Below are 17,516 nucleotides of genomic sequence, written 5' to 3' on the forward strand. Positions count from 1 at the left end.
GGCTCCCCGTGGGCAGCGATCACTGAGCCCAGCGAGGTACGCCCAGCCCTGGACGAGGCTTGGTGAGAGGCGGCTCTCCCACCACGAGACTCACCACCTCTTCCAGAAAGTGAATCCGATCTTCACATATTTTCGCCTCGCCACGTTGGATCACATCTTCCCCAAAACCGCGGCACATCACGGCACTCCTCGCGGCGCTGCCCTGCTCATTCCAGCGCCGCGTCACCCGCCCCACACATCCAGCGAGTCAGCCAACCAGCACAGACGCAACTCTGGGAACCACCAGCCTGAAAACTAACCAGTAAACACGTACCTAAAATGAAGCTAGAATAAAAGCACGGAGTGAATGTGTTAATAAGGTGCCGGACACCCAGAGCTGTGAGGGAGTGGAGAGTGTGTAGCCTTGTGAGACTCCTGACTGTGATATTTTGAAGTGTAAGGCAGCCAGCAGTGGCCGAGGCTGTGCATCACCACACTGGTAACACGTAAGATAGAGCTTATCATTTTGACTGTGATTCGCGAGCCTTCCATCAAATTTGTAAAGATAATTGTTTTGTTCTCTATATTATATACAGTATAATGATCGTGCCTGATTTACGACGAAAAGACGATCACTTATAAGTAACACTATTTGATATATCCGTATTATGAAGTCTATCCTTAAAACGAGAGTTACCTTCGTTTTCTTTTAACTTAACATTAGGCAGACCCAAGTAATTTTGTTTCCCTAAGTAAGCGAATAGATAAAAGGAATATTCCTGATAGCGTCGCTCCTTTTTCATTACATTGAATGTTCTTGGTGTCTTAGTGTAGTACACACTACTTTACGAGCTGACGAGGCGCCGTGCACGTGTGTGGCTGAAGACCGCCGCGCCGCATCGCCGTGCTAGAGGAGCCTTGCTGGGCATCATCAGGAGCCACTGACTAAGGCCAGCACCGCGGGTCGCGTGGCGCCCAAGAGGAAAGGACCCCTTAGGCGCCGTGAGCGTTCACGCTGAGGCCACGCGGCGGCCGTCCTGAAAACTGGCAAGGTGGAAAACGGCAGAGTGGAAAGAGAGGTGGAGGGAGGAGGGAGGACACAGGAAGAATCAAGCAAAGGAAAGAAGAGCGACCTGAAGAAGGAGGAGGGAGGAGGAGGCGGGAAGGGGCGCGGGGTGAGGGGTCGGCGGGAGGAGCTGGTGTGGATGTCGGGCATGGTGGCGCGGGGCATGATTCGACAGTCAAGCCTCACCAGGCTGGGGCTGATGATCAACACTGCCGTCACCGGCGTTGTCACCACCACAACCAACAACAGGAAAGGTAAGTGTCTCTCCTCGCCCTCCCACAAGGGCGTCGTATCACCTCATAGCTTAAGCACAACACTGACACGTGCCGCACGATTACTGCTGTGCGGTGCCTGCATGCCTGTCCACCACCACACTGCCACGCACTCAAGTGTGTTATATTTACCGCAGACCAACAGCCATAGGTGCCCCGCGTGCCCTCACAAAGCTGCCGCGGGGACAGAAGCACCGGAGAGGTATCACACTTGCGATTGGAGGGAGGAGAGAAGGAGAGACCAGGACAGGTCGGTGGGGGGGAGGGAGGGTCTAACCCGCTTAAGTCAGCCAGACGTGACGAGCCTCAGCGGGCGCGAGCCACACGGCAGCTGTGTTCAATTTGTGGCACCGTGCGGGTGTAGTCTGAGGTGAGCGTGATGAGGCCCGGCAGCGAGGCGGCCAGACGCGGACCCAAGGTGTGCTGGACAGCGTCAGTCGCCCCGCACAGCACCAGCAGCCTCGCCACCAGCATTCAGCGCGTAGGTAAACACCTTCCTGGCACTCAAGGCGCCTGTGTCCTAGCGCGAACACCGCAGGCACTCTTTGTTAGTCCAGATGGAGAATACACCACCAGCCTTCAGAACACCATCACCACACACACACACACACACACACACACACACACACACCACCACCACCACCACCACTACCACTACACACGCGTGAACCTCCCCCTCCCCCCAACGTAAGCACAACTCACTGGCAGTCATTCGAGACACTACACATACTCTCTCTCTCTCTCTCTCTCTCTCTCTCTCTCTCTCTCTCTCTCTCTCTCTCTCTCTGATTTATTGATATACACGTAACGCATAGATTCACAACTTGGTCATATCTCTTTTGCAATACACAGCTTGTCATATGCAGGGATAAAAGCACAGGAGGATTATAGGGAGGCTGTGCGGGGCGGCGTTTGTACATAATGAAGCTTTATTTCACCGTGCGGGGTTTACTGTAGGTCGCTGAGGACACGAGTACATGCTGCGTCAGAAGAAAGCTTAACAAAATGTGTGTCACGTATTTAGTAAGGTCTGTAGGAATGTCGACCCGAGTGGTGTCAGGTACGGTAATGCCACGCCATCGACACAGGACTGGGATGAAGAAACAGCGGTTTTGAATTCACCTTTATGATTCCCTGTTGCTTCATTCTAAGTAACTGTCGGCAAATACACTTAGCATTTAATTCTACACACACTTAGAATTCTTGAAATGTTTTTATTGTTGGCAGCGGTGTCTTTTGATGTTTCACAAGACTTAGAGCAGTATTAGTAGTTCAAATTAATCCCTTCAGTACTGGGACACATTTTTATCTTCAGAGTTTGTGTTCGATTAGACCCATTTATTGACGTATGGAAGAGTCTATGAAGGTCAGAAGATAAATGGCCACAGTCTTCACTTTTGAAATGACACACAAAACTTGGACCAGCTTTACTAGTTCAAATGAATCCCTTCAGTATACTAGGACACATTTATATCTTGAGATTTGTGTACGATTAGACCATTTTACTGTCTTCAAGAAGAATCTATGAAGGTCAGAAGATTAATGGCCACAGTCTTCACTATTTTAATCCCTACATAAGTATCTGAAGTTGTATAAAATCACAAATAGTAAGGAGAATGATTATGAAAACGCGGCATAGTTGTGAATGGGTTAAACTTGTTAATGGTTCAGATCGGGACACTGCACCACTTTTCTACAGGACAAAAGAAAACCATATGCATTTTAGTCTTCATTACTCGACAACCATCAATTCCCTGCACCACTTTTCTACAGGACAAAAATAAACAATATGCATTTTAGTCTTCTGTATTCGACAGCCATCAATTCGTTCATCAAGAAATCGATCTGCTATTACAATGTACACAATGATGATATACAAGTTGCGAATAAATAACGTTTCCTTCTACTTCTTGGTTACATATCTTCGACTTAACCTCTTCAGTACCATGGCACGTTTTCATATTCATTCTGCTTACTGTTCGGTGATTTTAAACAGCTTTAGAAACTTATGTGGGGGATTAGAATAGTGAAGACTGTGAACATTCATCTTCTGATCTCCATAGACCCTTCCTAATATAAATAAAATCGTCTAATCACACTAGAAAATCAAGATAAAAATGCGTCCCAGCACTGAAAGGGTTAATAGACATGCGTTGACTATCAAAACACTGAAGAGAAGACAAGAGTGCAGTAGTGAGTGGATAGAAACAGACAGAAAGACAGACACGTAAGAGATAAAAGTCTAAAAAGAGGCTGCGTTGGAGGGGAGAGTAAGTATAAGATCTTGCACGAGGTGGCTGAGTGCGCTGGGTGCGTGAAATGAGTCGTCGCTCTGAGGTTGGTGCCTGCGTGACGCGCGCTGAGGAGGAACCAGAAATGTGCCGGGGGAAGGTAGTGCAGGGGGACAAAGACACCTGTTCTCTAGAGGCACAGAACAGTGATGTGTATTTATAGAGACGGGAAAGGGAAAGAGAGAGAGAGAGAGAGAGAGAGAGAGAGAGAGAGAGAGAGAGAGAGAGAGAGAGAGAAAGCAATGTGACTTGTAGGTTAAGGAAGAGAATATGTATGACTGTCCTTATTCTGCTTTTTATTTTGAAAGGTAGTGCAAGAGGACAAAGACACCTGCTATTTAGAGGCACAGATTAGTGATGTGTATTTATAAAGAGAGAGACAGAGACAGCCAGAGGAACACAGCCAGAGAGACACAGACAGACAGATAAACAAACAGAGAGAAAACAATATGACTCGTAGTTTTTTAAGGAAGAGAATGTGGGTGTCAGACTCTATCCTGCATTCTTCTTGTTTCTGTTTATTGTCGATGGCAGGGGGACTGAGTGAATTGAGTGATTTAATGAGTCACAGCAGCGAGGGAAGGTGAGTGGAGAGGCGAGGCATATGACGTGTGGGACGAGAGGATGCAAGGAGAAAGATGTGCATGACTGTCCTTTGCTCCTTTATGTTATTTTTCGATGGAAAAGAATTTGAGTAGTTGATTTATTTCATTTACCACAATGATCTTATTGTTTTATTCATTCACTCTATTTTAGCCTTATTCAGAAACACCTTCTCCCTCTTACTATGACAATATTGCAAGGCCACAGAGACAACTAGCCAGGTTTTCAAGACAGTTTTTCCTTTTAATAAACTAGGAATGTTGTCAATCTATCACCAGAGCCATAAAAAATACTTCAACTCCTTCAGTACCGTGACGCGTTTCCATATTCATTCTGGTTACTATTTGGTGATTTTATACACCTTCAGAAACTTGTGTGAGGATTGAAATAGTGAAAACTCTGGCTATTACTCTTCTGACCTCCATAGACCCTTCAATAAAATGGTCTAATCGTACACAAATCTTAAGGTAAGAATGTCCCAGTATTTGAAGAGGTTAAAAACACGACTATCTTCAACTGGAGCCTTTGGAAAGCAGTGATGGTGAGAGAGCAGAGCGTTTCAGAATACAGGCCTTTGTTTTATTTATTCATTTTCATACATCCTACTTTATTTTGTTTATTGGAGAGAGAGAGAGAGAGAGAGAGAGAAAGAATGACAGAAGGAGAAGCTTTGTTACTGTACCGTGGAATAGACGGGCGCTGAACAGAGGGAGAGAAACTTGATTGATTGTTGATATAATCGTAGAGGTTGATGATGATGATGACGATGATAATGATGATAATGATAATGACGGGGATGGATAGGAAAGGGCAGGTATGTGTTGAGTAGAATGAAATACAATAGAATAAAACAAGTAAAAAATAAGTGATAATGATGACGATGATAATGATGATGATAATGACAGGTATGGATAGGAAAGGGTACAGATATGTGTTGAGCAAAATAAAATACAATCAAAATAGAATAAAAAAAAGCGAGAAAAAAAGAGAGACAACAACAAAACAAACGAAGAGAAGAGAAAGCTGGACCAATCTTGCGTGGGGGCGAAGATACGAGTATGTGTGGCGGAATGTAGGACAGTTTCAAAAGAACAAGGTCACCTAACGTTCCTGTGGGAGACAAACAGATGGAGATAGGGAGATGCCCAAGTGCGAGGACGCCTTCACAGGGCTGGTATTTGTCGTTAAGTAGACCACCGATAAGCAGTCTTCACCTCATTCTATCATCTAATCTGTCATATCGTACACTCTTGATACAGAAGTTCCGTGTGTGTGTGTGTGTGTGTGTGTGTGTGTGTGTGTGTGTGTGTGTGTGTGTGTGTATGTTGAAATGAAAAGACAGGACGGAAGGTAATGAAAGGGAGTTGGGGAGAGTTACACGCGGCACGGAAAAAGGCACAAGGGAGGGAGACAGGGAGGGGTGGGGGATGAGGGAGAGAAGCAACAAGTCTCCATGGCCACTGCTGTCATGTACCTCAACGGCCCCCCTGTGCCGCCCTTTCACCAAGCCCTCTCCGCCTCCCCTTCGCAGGCCGCCGCGGAGACCCACACTGACGTCTCGCGGGCGGCGGAGTGAGGCAGGAAGGGCGGGGCAGAGAGCGAGATGGAGAGTTGGCAAGGGCTGTGTGGCTGAACTTGATCATATGACAAACAATAGGAAGTTACTGTTGACGCCTTGACAGTAGGTGGGAGTGTCAGTGGTCCACCTGCTGGCCTCCTCGCCGCGTGCCGCGTTGTCACCCTGGCGGCTGGCCCGGGCTGGCCGGTACTCTCGGTGGTCGAGAGTTGGTATTCGCTCCCCCAGCTGGCCGCGGCGTCTTGGCGGGCGGATAGAGCGTAGCGTTCAGGCTGATTCGGGCAGGTATGGGAGGCGCGGCGGGATGGTGTTGCCAAACAGTGCCGAAAGCGCCTGCCACACTGCCACACCCTGCACTGGTATTTATGACGCTGACTGATGAGTCCCTGCGTCAGCGGTCATTACTCTCTTGCAACAGTTCAGCTGACTCTGTCCGAGCCCTCCATGACGTCTGAAAACAATGCAGTCAGGGCAACTAGGGCCAGGCACGAATGATGCAGGGGTGAGGGTAGCGCTCCCCGCCGCACCAGGGCTCTTGGCGGGAACACATTTATCACGTTAAGGGTAAACACGAGGGCGCCGCCACCGCTAGCCCGCCCCGGCCAGAACTACTACGCATCAACAGCTACCCGCTGACGCCCACCCATGCCGCGTGTCCCCAAACACCGTAACACTATCGCGGCGAACCTGAGCAACAGGATGGCAGTGCTGTGTCCTGAGCACGACGGTTTGGTGCTGGGCTTTAGAAATGTAGGCAGCTGTGAAGGGAAGATAGCAACGTCTTTGTAAATGTGCTACACACACACACACACACACACACACACACCACTTTCTCTGAGGCAGCTCGGCTTTACAGCTATTGCAAAACTTGACGTCTGTGTGTGTGTGTGTGTGTGTGTGTGTGTGTGTGTGTGTAGCCAGCAAGATCATTGCCACCACGAAGGATGACCAGACACAATAATACCTTAATTTAGCAATGCATTGAGTTGCCAGCATCACTCAAGCTTACACACACACACACACACACACACACACACACACACACACACACACACACACACACACACACACACACACACACACACACACACACACCACCTCTCCCTCCTGGTCATCATCCCTCTCGTCCACCGGCATCCCCATCCCTCATTTCCCTCTCACCACCATCACTCGTCCCTTTCACCATCCCCAAACCTTTTCACCCTCACCCGCACCACACAGAAGTGAGCACAGCGCACCGCCGCCACGAGAAAGACCTTGTGTGCGTTGTAAGCAAGCAGGGTGACGCCACACGAACAGATGGACCTCAGCACATCAGGCTCACTACACGCCGCTATGGCCCAACACGTAGCTAGCCAGCCCAGCGTGCGCCTCCCATGCAACCCTCACCTTTAAATGAGACACGCAGACTCCACCTCTTCTGAGACTCGCAAACTTTACTTTCTTCTTCGCCAGCCAGTATTTACGTGCCCTGAAATAGAAAAAACAAACAATTAATCAATAAGTGAATCAAGAAAAAAAAAAGTTCTTCATAGTTATTTAAAGACATTGTGCTTACATAAATCAACACGTCTTAACCCCTTCAGTGCCATGTCGCGTTTCCATATTCATTCTCTTATTCTGCTTACGATTTGGTGATTTTATACAGCTTCAGAAATTCATGTTTGGGGGATCACAGTATAGAATAGAGAAGACTGTAGCCATTAATCTTCTGCCCTCCAAAGACCCTTGTTAGTGTCAATGAAACAGTCGAATCGTACACAAATCTCAAGGTCAAAAATGCGTCTCACTACTGAAGGGATTAAGGAACATATACTGAAAAGCTACGTCACCACGCACCTCCTCTCACCTTTAATGAACAAGACAAACTTTACCTGTACCTGCATCTCCTCTCTCCTTCCCTTCCCTCCCATCCCATCTCCTTCCCCCTCCCCTACACAAGTTCTACGTAGAAAACACTCTTGTAACTCTTGATCAAGTTAAACGTCTTACTCGGACGTGCCTCGCTTGTGGGGGCGTTAGATGAAAAGGTTACGTCTCTCTCTCTCTCTCTCTCTCTCTCTCTCTCTCTCTCTCTCTCTCTCTCTCTCTCTCTCTCTCTCTCTCTCTACGAAGATTTTACGAGCATGCGCATAGTGTTTTCAGCTGTTCGTATCTTGGTATGTGTGTGTGTGTGTGTGTGTGGTAAGAGGGAGAGGGTAGGTAAATGTAAGCTGAGTGTGGAGGCGGGAACAGTGTGTGTGTGTGTGTGTGTGTGTGTGTGTGTGTGTGTGTGTGTGTGTGTGTGTGTGTGTGTTGATGTCAGACAGACAGACAGACAGACAGACAAAGATGACGTGGTGAGATGCAGTGAAATGAGAACCTTCGTTGTCCCTGAGAGAGAGAGAGAGAGAGAGAGAGAGAGAGAGAGAGAGAGAGAGAGAGAGAGAGAGAGAGAGAGAGAGGTGGGTGGGGGGAACTTGTGGAGAAAGTAATCAATCTTTTATCAAGTGAGTAATGACCGTTAGTCAGGGAAGGGGAGCGAGAGAGAGAGAGAGAGAGAGAGAGAGAGAGAGAGAGAGACTTTCAAACAATACCATGCAAGAACACAACAAACCACTAACAACCTAACCACACCATCAATCACACCATCACACCACCACATCACATGCACCATTACATTACTTTCTTCCTTCCTCTCCTTAACACGTGGGTAAGAGATTAAACCCCTTTAGTACTGGAACGTATTTTTACCACGCGTTTTGGGTATGATTAAACCATTCTATTCACATTAGGAAGGGTCTATGGAGATCAGAAAATTAATGGCCACAGTCTTCACTATATTAATCCCCATATGAGTTTCTGAAGCTGTATAAAATTACCAAATAGTAACCAGAATTAACACGGAAACGTATCATGGTACTGAAGAGATTAAGAGATTACAGGTTTCCACGCCATCCTCCGCTGACTGACAGGAGCGTGGAGGGAGCGAGGGACTGAGATACATGGACGGATAGGCGCTAGTCACGAACAGAGAGAGAGAAGAGAGTGAGGGAATAGCTTAGGAAGATACACAGGAAAAAGATGTAGTAAGAGAAGAAGGAAAGGGAGTTGATGCAGAAGGAAGGAAAAAAAAAAGATTAAGGGAATGAAAACTGATGATACTGAAGGCATAGGAAAAAAAATAGGAAGAAGCAGAAAAGGAGAATAGGAAAAGAAAAATGAACTGGAAGAAGAGATAGTAAAGAAAGGACAAGAAGTGATAATCCTAAAGAAAATAAGAAGAGAAAAGGGAAGAGGAAAAGGGAGAAATGTATGAATTTGAGAAGAAGAAGAAGAAGAAGAAGAAGAAGAAGAAAAAAAAGAGGAGGAGAAAAGAAAAGAAAATAAAAGTTTGAGGATCATGGAGAGAGAGAGAGAGAGAGAGAGAGAGAGAGAGAGAGAGAGAGAGAGAGAGAGAGAGAGAAAGAGAGAGAGAGGAATACAAATGAACACACAACAGAGACTAGATAAGACCAGAAATGCTGTCATAAGGAATCTTTTACTAAACTACGTAAGAACAGACGTTGTAAGAGACGACGCGACGTGTGTAAGCAGAACGAAAGAGAGAACAGAATAATATGTCTTCTCTTAAATCTATTAATGGTGGTGTTCCTCATAGTTCTGTCCTGTCACCCACTCTCTTTCTATTATTCATTATTGACCTTCTTAACCAAACTTCTTGCCCTATCCACGCCTACGCTGATGATACCACCCTACATCTTTCAAACAGGGTACAGAAAGAACAAGATGGAGAACATAAGAAGATAAAGAAGAGGAAGAAGAAATGGAGGAGGAGGAGGAGGAGAAGGAAGAGGAGGAGGAGACTATATAACAAGACATGATAGAAAAATAAATAAAATAACATTGAACAGGGTAGAATGAGCTGTACATAGACAACAAATAACTTTATATAACAGAGAAGGAGAGAATAGAAAAAAGAGAAGAAAGACCTTGAGAACAAAATGATATAGAACCAGAAGAAAGAAGAAAAAAGAAGACACAGAACAAGACAAAGGAACAGCAAAGACACGAAAAAGAGAGAAACAAGAAAAGCGACATTAAAAACAAGAAAACAAGAGGAAGAAGTGGAATAGAAGGAGAAATAGGAGGAGGAGGAGGAGGAGAAGGAGAGAGGAGAGAGAGAGAGAGAGAAGAAGAGAGAAGGAGGAGAAGGTGAGAGAGAGAGAGAGAGAGAGAGAGAGAGAGAGAGAGAGAGAGAGAGAGAGAGAGAGAGAGAGAGAGAGAGAGAGAGAGAGAGAGAGAGAGAGAGAGAGAGGTAAGCAAGGATTTGGTCGTGGTGTGGTGAGGGAGTAAAGGAGAACAAGGTGAGGTAGGAAGGGATGTAGGCAGAAGTGTTGTGGCGCCGCCCTTGCCAGCCTTTAGTCCGTATTCAGAAACGCTTTGCTCTCTCACCGCGACTGTTTTCCAAGGCCACAGGGATGATTACCTGGAGTTTCAAGAGTGTTTCTCCAGTTAATAATGTAGAAATCTTGTCACTCTGCCTCTGGAACCGTAAAAACATCTTGAAAACTCTTGCAAATAAAGACAAAGCATCTTGAAATAATGGAGTTGAAGCAGAAAAGTGTTTGAAAATACGAGCCTTTGTGGGAATCTTGTGTTGAATTAGCTACCACGAGTCACCTTTCGCGCCCGCTTCCTCCTGCCCGCTTCCTCCTCCACCTCCGTACATCCATTCTTTATGTAAGAGGGGAAGACTGGAAAATGACAACATAAAATTGGAGTACTAAACAAAACAGGTTCACTAATATGCCAATCCCCAAGCAAGGTGGAGAGAGGTAGCCAATCAAATGTGGTAAATGTCTTGTAGTTTCCCTCTTAACCCCTCGAGTACCATGACGCGTTTCCATATTCACTCTGCTTTACTACTTGGTGATTCTATTCAGCTTCAGAAACTCGTGTGAGGGAATGAAATAGTGAAGACTCTGGCCATTGATCTTCTGACCTCCATAGAGCCTTCCTAATGTGAATAAAATGGTCTTATCGTACACAATTCTCAAGGTAAAAATGTTTCTTGGTATTGAAGGGGTATTGAAGGGGGTTAAATTAGTTCAGGTCGGATGGAAATACAGAAGTAGGCAGGGAGTTCCAGAGTTTGCCAGAGAAAGGGATGAATGATTGAATGTACTGGAGGAGGTGAGCGGAGTTTGCCTGTATGTTGTGAGTTTTTGCGTGCATTTTCTCTGTGTGTTTTATTAGTGTTTATTCGGTGGTTTTGCATTGTTTGGTTTGGTATGTTATTTCACCAATCTTTTTGAAAAGTATGGGTTGATAAAGGTGATATTTGTAGTCAAATATACAGAATTCTACTGAGTTGTGTTTTCAAAGGCCGCTGAGAAGATTAGCCGATTTTCCAAGAACGTTTCTCCAGTTAACAATGCAGAAATCCCTTTAACCAGTCTGTGGAAGAGCAAAAGCAAACACCTTTAATTAAATATCCAGAATACTACTGAGCTGTGTTTTCAAAGGCCGCTGAGATGATTAGCCGATTTTTCAAGAACGTTTCTCCAGTTAACAATGTAGAAATCTCTTTAACTGGTCTGTGGAAGCGTAAAAGCAACCACCTTTACTCAAATATCCAGAATACTACTGCTGTGTTTTCATAAGGCCACTGAGATGATTAGCCAGGTTTTCAAGAGCATTTCTAAAGTTAACCTATTCATTATCATGACGCGTTTTCATATTCATTTTGCTTACTATCTGGCAATTTTATACAGCTTCAGAAACTTATGTTGGGAATCAAAGAAAATGAAGACTCCGGCCATTAATCCTCTGACGTCCATAGACCCTTAGAAATGTAAATAGAATCATCTAATCATACCGAAAAATTCAAGGTAAAAATTTGTCCCAGTACTGAAGTGGTCAATAATGTAGAAATCTCTCTAATCAGGAAAACACCTTGAAAACCCGAGTAAGATCAACCATGCAGGGTCTTACAAATGTCTGTGGGTTGCGACGTGGCAGTGTTTCTGAATACATAAGCGAGAAGTACTCATGCCTGTATTATCAAACGCTTTAGTCTCTCACCACGACAATTTTCCAAGGCAACAGAGACGACTAGCCGGGATTTCAAGACAGTTTCTCCTTATGATAAACTGGAAATCTTGCCAATCTATCACCAGAATCATAAAAAACGCCCTTAAAACCACGAGTACCTTCAACTAGAGCCTTTGGAAGCAGTGATGGTGAGAGAGAGAGAGAGAGAGAGAGAGAGAGAGAGAGAGAGAGCAAAGCGTTTCGGAATACATGCGTGGGAGGGACTCAGTACTATTAGCGGCACGTCTCAAGGGCCCCGAGGTGATTCAGAGCACATCAGGACAGCCACCAGTGCATAAATAGTGACGACTGAGGCCTTTTGTTGTTCCTTCCTTCCTTGTGTGTGTGTGTGTGTGTGTGTGTGTGTGTGTGTGTGTCTCTATTTCTTATCTGTTTTTATTTCTTCATTTACTGCTTTTCAAGAATTGTTTTTTTTCAGTAATTTTCTCTCTTTTCTTTTATTAGTGTTTTGATGTTTCTCTCTCTCTCTCTCTCTCTCTCTCTCTCTCTCTCTCTCTCTCTCTCTCTCTCTCTCTCTCTCTCTCTCTCTCACACACACACACACACACACACACACACACACATGTTTTAGTGCGCACGACTTCTTATGTGTGTGTGTGTGTGTGTGTGTGTGTGTGTGTGTGTGTGTGTGTGTGTATGTGTGTGTGTGTGTATGTGTGGCTATAACTGGTAGAAACTAAACGCGCTAGATCAGTGTAGGATGCGGAGAGACAGACTCCCTATACTCCCTATACTCCCTATACACGTTGAGATTGACAGACAGACAGGCAGTAAATGAGGGAAGGAAGGAAGAGGAAGAGAGAGAGTGAGGAAGAGAGGAAGGAGAGGAGTATAGTGAAGGAAAGAAAATGAGGAGAGAGAGAGAGAGAGAGAGAGAGAGAGAGAGAGAGAGAGAGAGAGAGAGAGAGACCTTATTCAGAAACGCCTTCCCATCTCACTGCGACAATTTTTCCAAGGCCACAGATTTTCAAGACAGTTTTTCCTTTTAATAAACTAGAAATCTTGCCCAGCTATCACTAGAACTATAATAATACTCTTAAAAACACGAGTATCTTCAACTGGAGCCTTTGGAAAGCAGTGGTGGTGAGAGAGCAAAGCGTTTCAGATTACAGTCCAGAGAGAGAGAGAGAGTGAGAGAAAGAGTTCGTCGAAACACTAATAAAAAAAGAAATGATTAAAAAAACAACAACACATGAAAAGCAACGAATGAAGAAATAAAAAATAAATAAGATGATGAGAGCAACGCGTTTCAGAATACAGGCCAGAGAGAGAGAGAGGGAGGGAGAGAGGGAGGATGAAGAGGAACACGAGACCGGGAGGGACAAAGGAGAGCCAGGGATCTTTGTAAACAATCGAGTTATAGCACTGAATGTTCCTTCCGTAAAAGCGTCGTTCATTCTTGGCGCGTTCCTCTCCCCTTGATTTGGCGGAGGCGGAAAGGAAGAGAAAGGAGAAAGAAGTAATAAAAAGTAAAAAGCGTGGAAGTGCCAGAATACAGTGAATAAGTAAAGAGAAAGGGAAGAAACTGTTTGACTGATTGATTGATTGATTTCATTGACACCTCCATTCATTCACTCACTCACTTATTCATCTATTGGCCGTTTGATTGATATGAGGCAGCGAAGAAATGCCATCATAATGTGAACCCAGAGAGAGAGAGAGAGAGAGAGAGAGAGAGAGAGAGAGAGAGAGATGCAGAGAGACAGACAGACAGACAGACAGACAGACGGCGCCACCCAACACCAGAATCGCGTGGCGCCCTTAAGAGCATCGCGCACTGACCGGTACCACCTTAGCGCGGTGCCCACTATGGTGCGAGCCATACATAAATAAATAAATGAGTAAATTTTTGGCTAAGTTAGATCCATAGTTAGGTTAAGCATTTCATTATTTTAATGTCTCCCCCCCCCCCATGTACATTTTCAGCGTAAATTTTTTGTTGCACTGCCAAATTAATAAACCGTATATTATTATTATTATTATTATTATTATTATTATTATTATTATTATTATTATTATTATTATTATTATTATTGCAGACAGACAGACAGACAGACACACACACACACACACACACACACACACACATATATATATATATATATATATATATATATATATATATATATATATATATATATATATATATATATATATATATATATATATATATATATATATACGGTAAAGCCTATAGCGCCTGTAGGCACACTTGAAGAGTGTATGGGAAGCGCTGTTCAGCTTCCGCTCATTAGTGGCGCAGGCAATTTTATTTATAGTGGTACCCATATTAGGGCCCATATCACCACCCAAGCTCATCTTGAGTGTAACCACCTAGAGCCTGGGTATCATGGTGACATGTGAGTAACTTTAAACCACTCGACAAATGGCAAAGTGTTTTAAGGCTGTACGTGGTAGGATTCGAACCTACGCGTGGACGTCTGCCCGATCCCACGCTCACCACCTTATCCACTATATATATATATATATATATATATATATATATATATATATATATATATATATATATATATATATATATATATATATATATATATATATATATATATATATATAGAGAGAGAGAGAGAGAGAGAGAGAGAGAGAGACAGGATGACAAACACACATACATACAAACAGACACACAAATACAAACACAGACACACACGTACATACATAGAAGCATTGATTTGTATTTTCAACCACTTCTGTGTTTCACCTCCACTATCTCAAAATACTTTATTTAAATTCACACGAATTTATTTTAGGATGTTTTTACAGTTCTAGAGACAGACTGACAAGATTTCTAGAGAAGCACTATTGAAAACCCCGCTAATTATCTCTGTGGCCTTGAAAAATAGTGGTGAGAGAGCAAAGCGTTTCTGAATAGTGACCATAGAAATACAGCCAGGAAAGAGGCAGCAACACAACTCAGTACAGTACCCACGAATAGGCCATTCAAATTTCAGAGCAATCTTCGCATCCTGTCGCTGTGGAGATAAAGCTCCGCTGCAGTGACGTGGCGTGACGCTCTCAGAAAAAGCGACCAGCGAGCCTAGACAAGAACAAAGGCAAACAAGAGCAAGAAGGATGATAATAAAACCTTTGTTACCGCTGTTCAGGAGACGTTGTGTGTTGTGTCTGGCGGAGGCGTTCAATTCAAAGGTCAGGGATGGACTCGTGTGTCGTTGAGGCGCCTGTCACAACACCAGACACTGTTGTACAGACTGACACCACCGGAAAGCTTAGTGTGTATTATTATCTGCCATGTTTTGTATCGTAAATCCGTTTTCGTCAAGGCCAGTAATGCTTACAAGGGCCACAAAGATGATTAGCTGTGTGTTTTATAAGTGCAGTGTTCAGTCCTTCTTAGACTATCACTAGAAAACGTTCTTGAAATCCGTAAATAGCTTCAACTGCAGCGTGGTAAATGTAAGATATAGAAGGAGAAATATAGGTTGTAACTATATTGTAGCTGTTTAATGTAGTACTTGTGTTTGGAGATAAAGAAAATGCTGTTATTGTTGTTGTTTAGCATTGTGAAGTCATCGTAAATAACTTCAACTGCAGCGTGGTAGAATGTAAGAGATAGGAGGAATACGAGGTGTCATTATATTGTAGCTGTTTAATCTAATATTTGTGTTTGGAAGTAAAGAAGGTGTTACTGTTGTTGTTTAGCATTGTGAAGTCACGGCAGCATTTAGGTTATGAAAGAAAAATGAGGAAGGTTTCTGTATTGCTAAACATTGAACACTCGAAAATAGCGTTTGTGGAGAATGGAACACACACACACACACACACACACACACACACACACACACACACACACACACACACACACACACACACACACACACACACACACACACACACACACACACACACACACACACACACACACACACACACACACACACACACACACACACACACAGCGATAGATATAGGCAGATAAGTAGGTAGGAAGAAAAATTGGTACACAGACAGTTAGTTGAATAAACAGATAGACAGATAGATGGATCAGTAGATAAATGAATAAACAAATAAATGAATAGACCAAACGTAACAGACCACAACATTTATTCCACTGACCAAATATTGATTGACCTTTGCAAACACATACACACACACACACACACACACACACACACACACACACACACACACACACACACACACACACACACACACACACACACACACACACACACACACACACACACACACACACACACACACACACCATGTCATGTCATGAAATGGGAAAAAGTGAAAGACGACCAGTGGGAATCTATAAGATGGGAGATGGAGTAGAACTAGAAAAAGTAAAAAAGGAAAAGGACTTGAGAGTGACAATGGAAGAAAACAATCAACCGGTAAGCCATATTGATAGAATTTTCAGAGAGACGTATAATTTGCTAAGGAATATTGGATTAGCATTTCACTATATGGACAAAGAAATGATGAAGAAATTGATAAGTACTAAAATAAGACCTAGATTGGAATATGCAGGAGTTGTGTGGACCCCCATAAAAAGAAACACATAAGGAAATTGGAGAGACTACAAAAAATGGCTACAAGAATGGTTCCAGAATTTAAAGGGATGACATATGAGGAGAGACTAAAAGCTATGGATCTACCAACCCTGGAACAGAGAAGAGAGAGAGGGGATTTGATACAAGTTTATAAATTGATTAACGGAATGGATCAAGTGGATAATGAGAAACTAATCCTGAGAGAAGAATATGACATTAGAAGCACAAGATTGCATAGTAAGAAACTGAGGAAAGGAAGATGTCTGAGAGATGTTAAAATATTTAGTTTCCCGCAAAGATGTGTTGAGACTTGGAACAGTTTGAGTGAGGAAATGGTGTCAGCAAAGAGTGTAGATAGTTTTAAAGAAAAATTGGATAAATGTAGATATGGAGACGGGGCCACACGAGCATAAAGCCCAGGCCCTATAAAACTACAACTAGGTAAATACAACTAGGTAAATACACACACACACATTATCTGAGTCCAATATCCGCGCCTTGTCCTGAACTTATGAGAGGGTTTGAAGACCGGGACGCCCACCTGTTCCTATATGTGTGTGTGGAGAGAGAGAGAGAGAGAGAGAGAGAGAGAGAGAGAGAGAGAGAGAGAGAGAGAGAGAGAGAGAGAGAGAGAGAGAGAGAGACTGACGTGGCGTGGTCGTGTATTAAAAGTCATCACTTCGCTTAGATTTGATATTTGTCAGAGTGTGGTTGCTATATCCTCCTCCTCCTCTCCTCCTCCTCCTCCTCCTCCTTATCATCATCATCATCATCTTCCATCTCACCATTACTTTCCATCGTCTCGTCTCTTAACAGTGTAACTTCTGTCACAGTCTGGTAAGGACAAGCATGTCTTTTTTTTATATCATGTGGGCTTTTCATGGTAATTTATGGGCTAATGGGGATCATTTTTGGGTTACCTCCTATCTGAAAGCCCACTCGCTAGGAAATCGTTGCCCCGAGGGAGGAAGCCCAACCTACACTCGGACCATGCACAGGATTCGAACCCGTGCGCTTGGAGACCCCTCGGACCCCAAAGCGCGCATGGTTCCATTGTACCACGGCGTTTGTCTCTCCTTCGTGTTCCTTTGTGCTTCT

General features: G+C 44.0%; 1 protein-coding gene across 2 annotated transcripts in view; it reads left to right on the forward strand.

Annotated features, from left to right (window-relative positions):
• Positions 1-1,146: 1,146 nt before the first annotated feature.
• Positions 1,147-17,516, forward strand: part of LOC123519021 (protein phosphatase PP2A 55 kDa regulatory subunit) — a 53,386-nt gene continuing 37,016 nt past the window's right edge. Inside the window, exon 1 of one of the 2 annotated variants that reach the window (XM_045280146.1) lies at positions 1,147-1,299. In XM_045280146.1, the coding sequence (XP_045136081.1) occupies positions 1,185-1,299 (115 nt within the window). In that variant the 5' untranslated portion in view covers positions 1,147-1,184. Of the gene's footprint in view, positions 1,300-1,681; positions 1,803-17,516 lie in introns of those variants that run through there. The other variant, XM_045280147.1, reaches the window with a different exon arrangement.

Source organism: Portunus trituberculatus, chromosome 44, assembly GCF_017591435.1.
Source record: "Portunus trituberculatus isolate SZX2019 chromosome 44, ASM1759143v1, whole genome shotgun sequence".
Lineage (NCBI taxonomy): Eukaryota > Metazoa > Arthropoda > Malacostraca > Decapoda > Portunidae > Portunus > Portunus trituberculatus.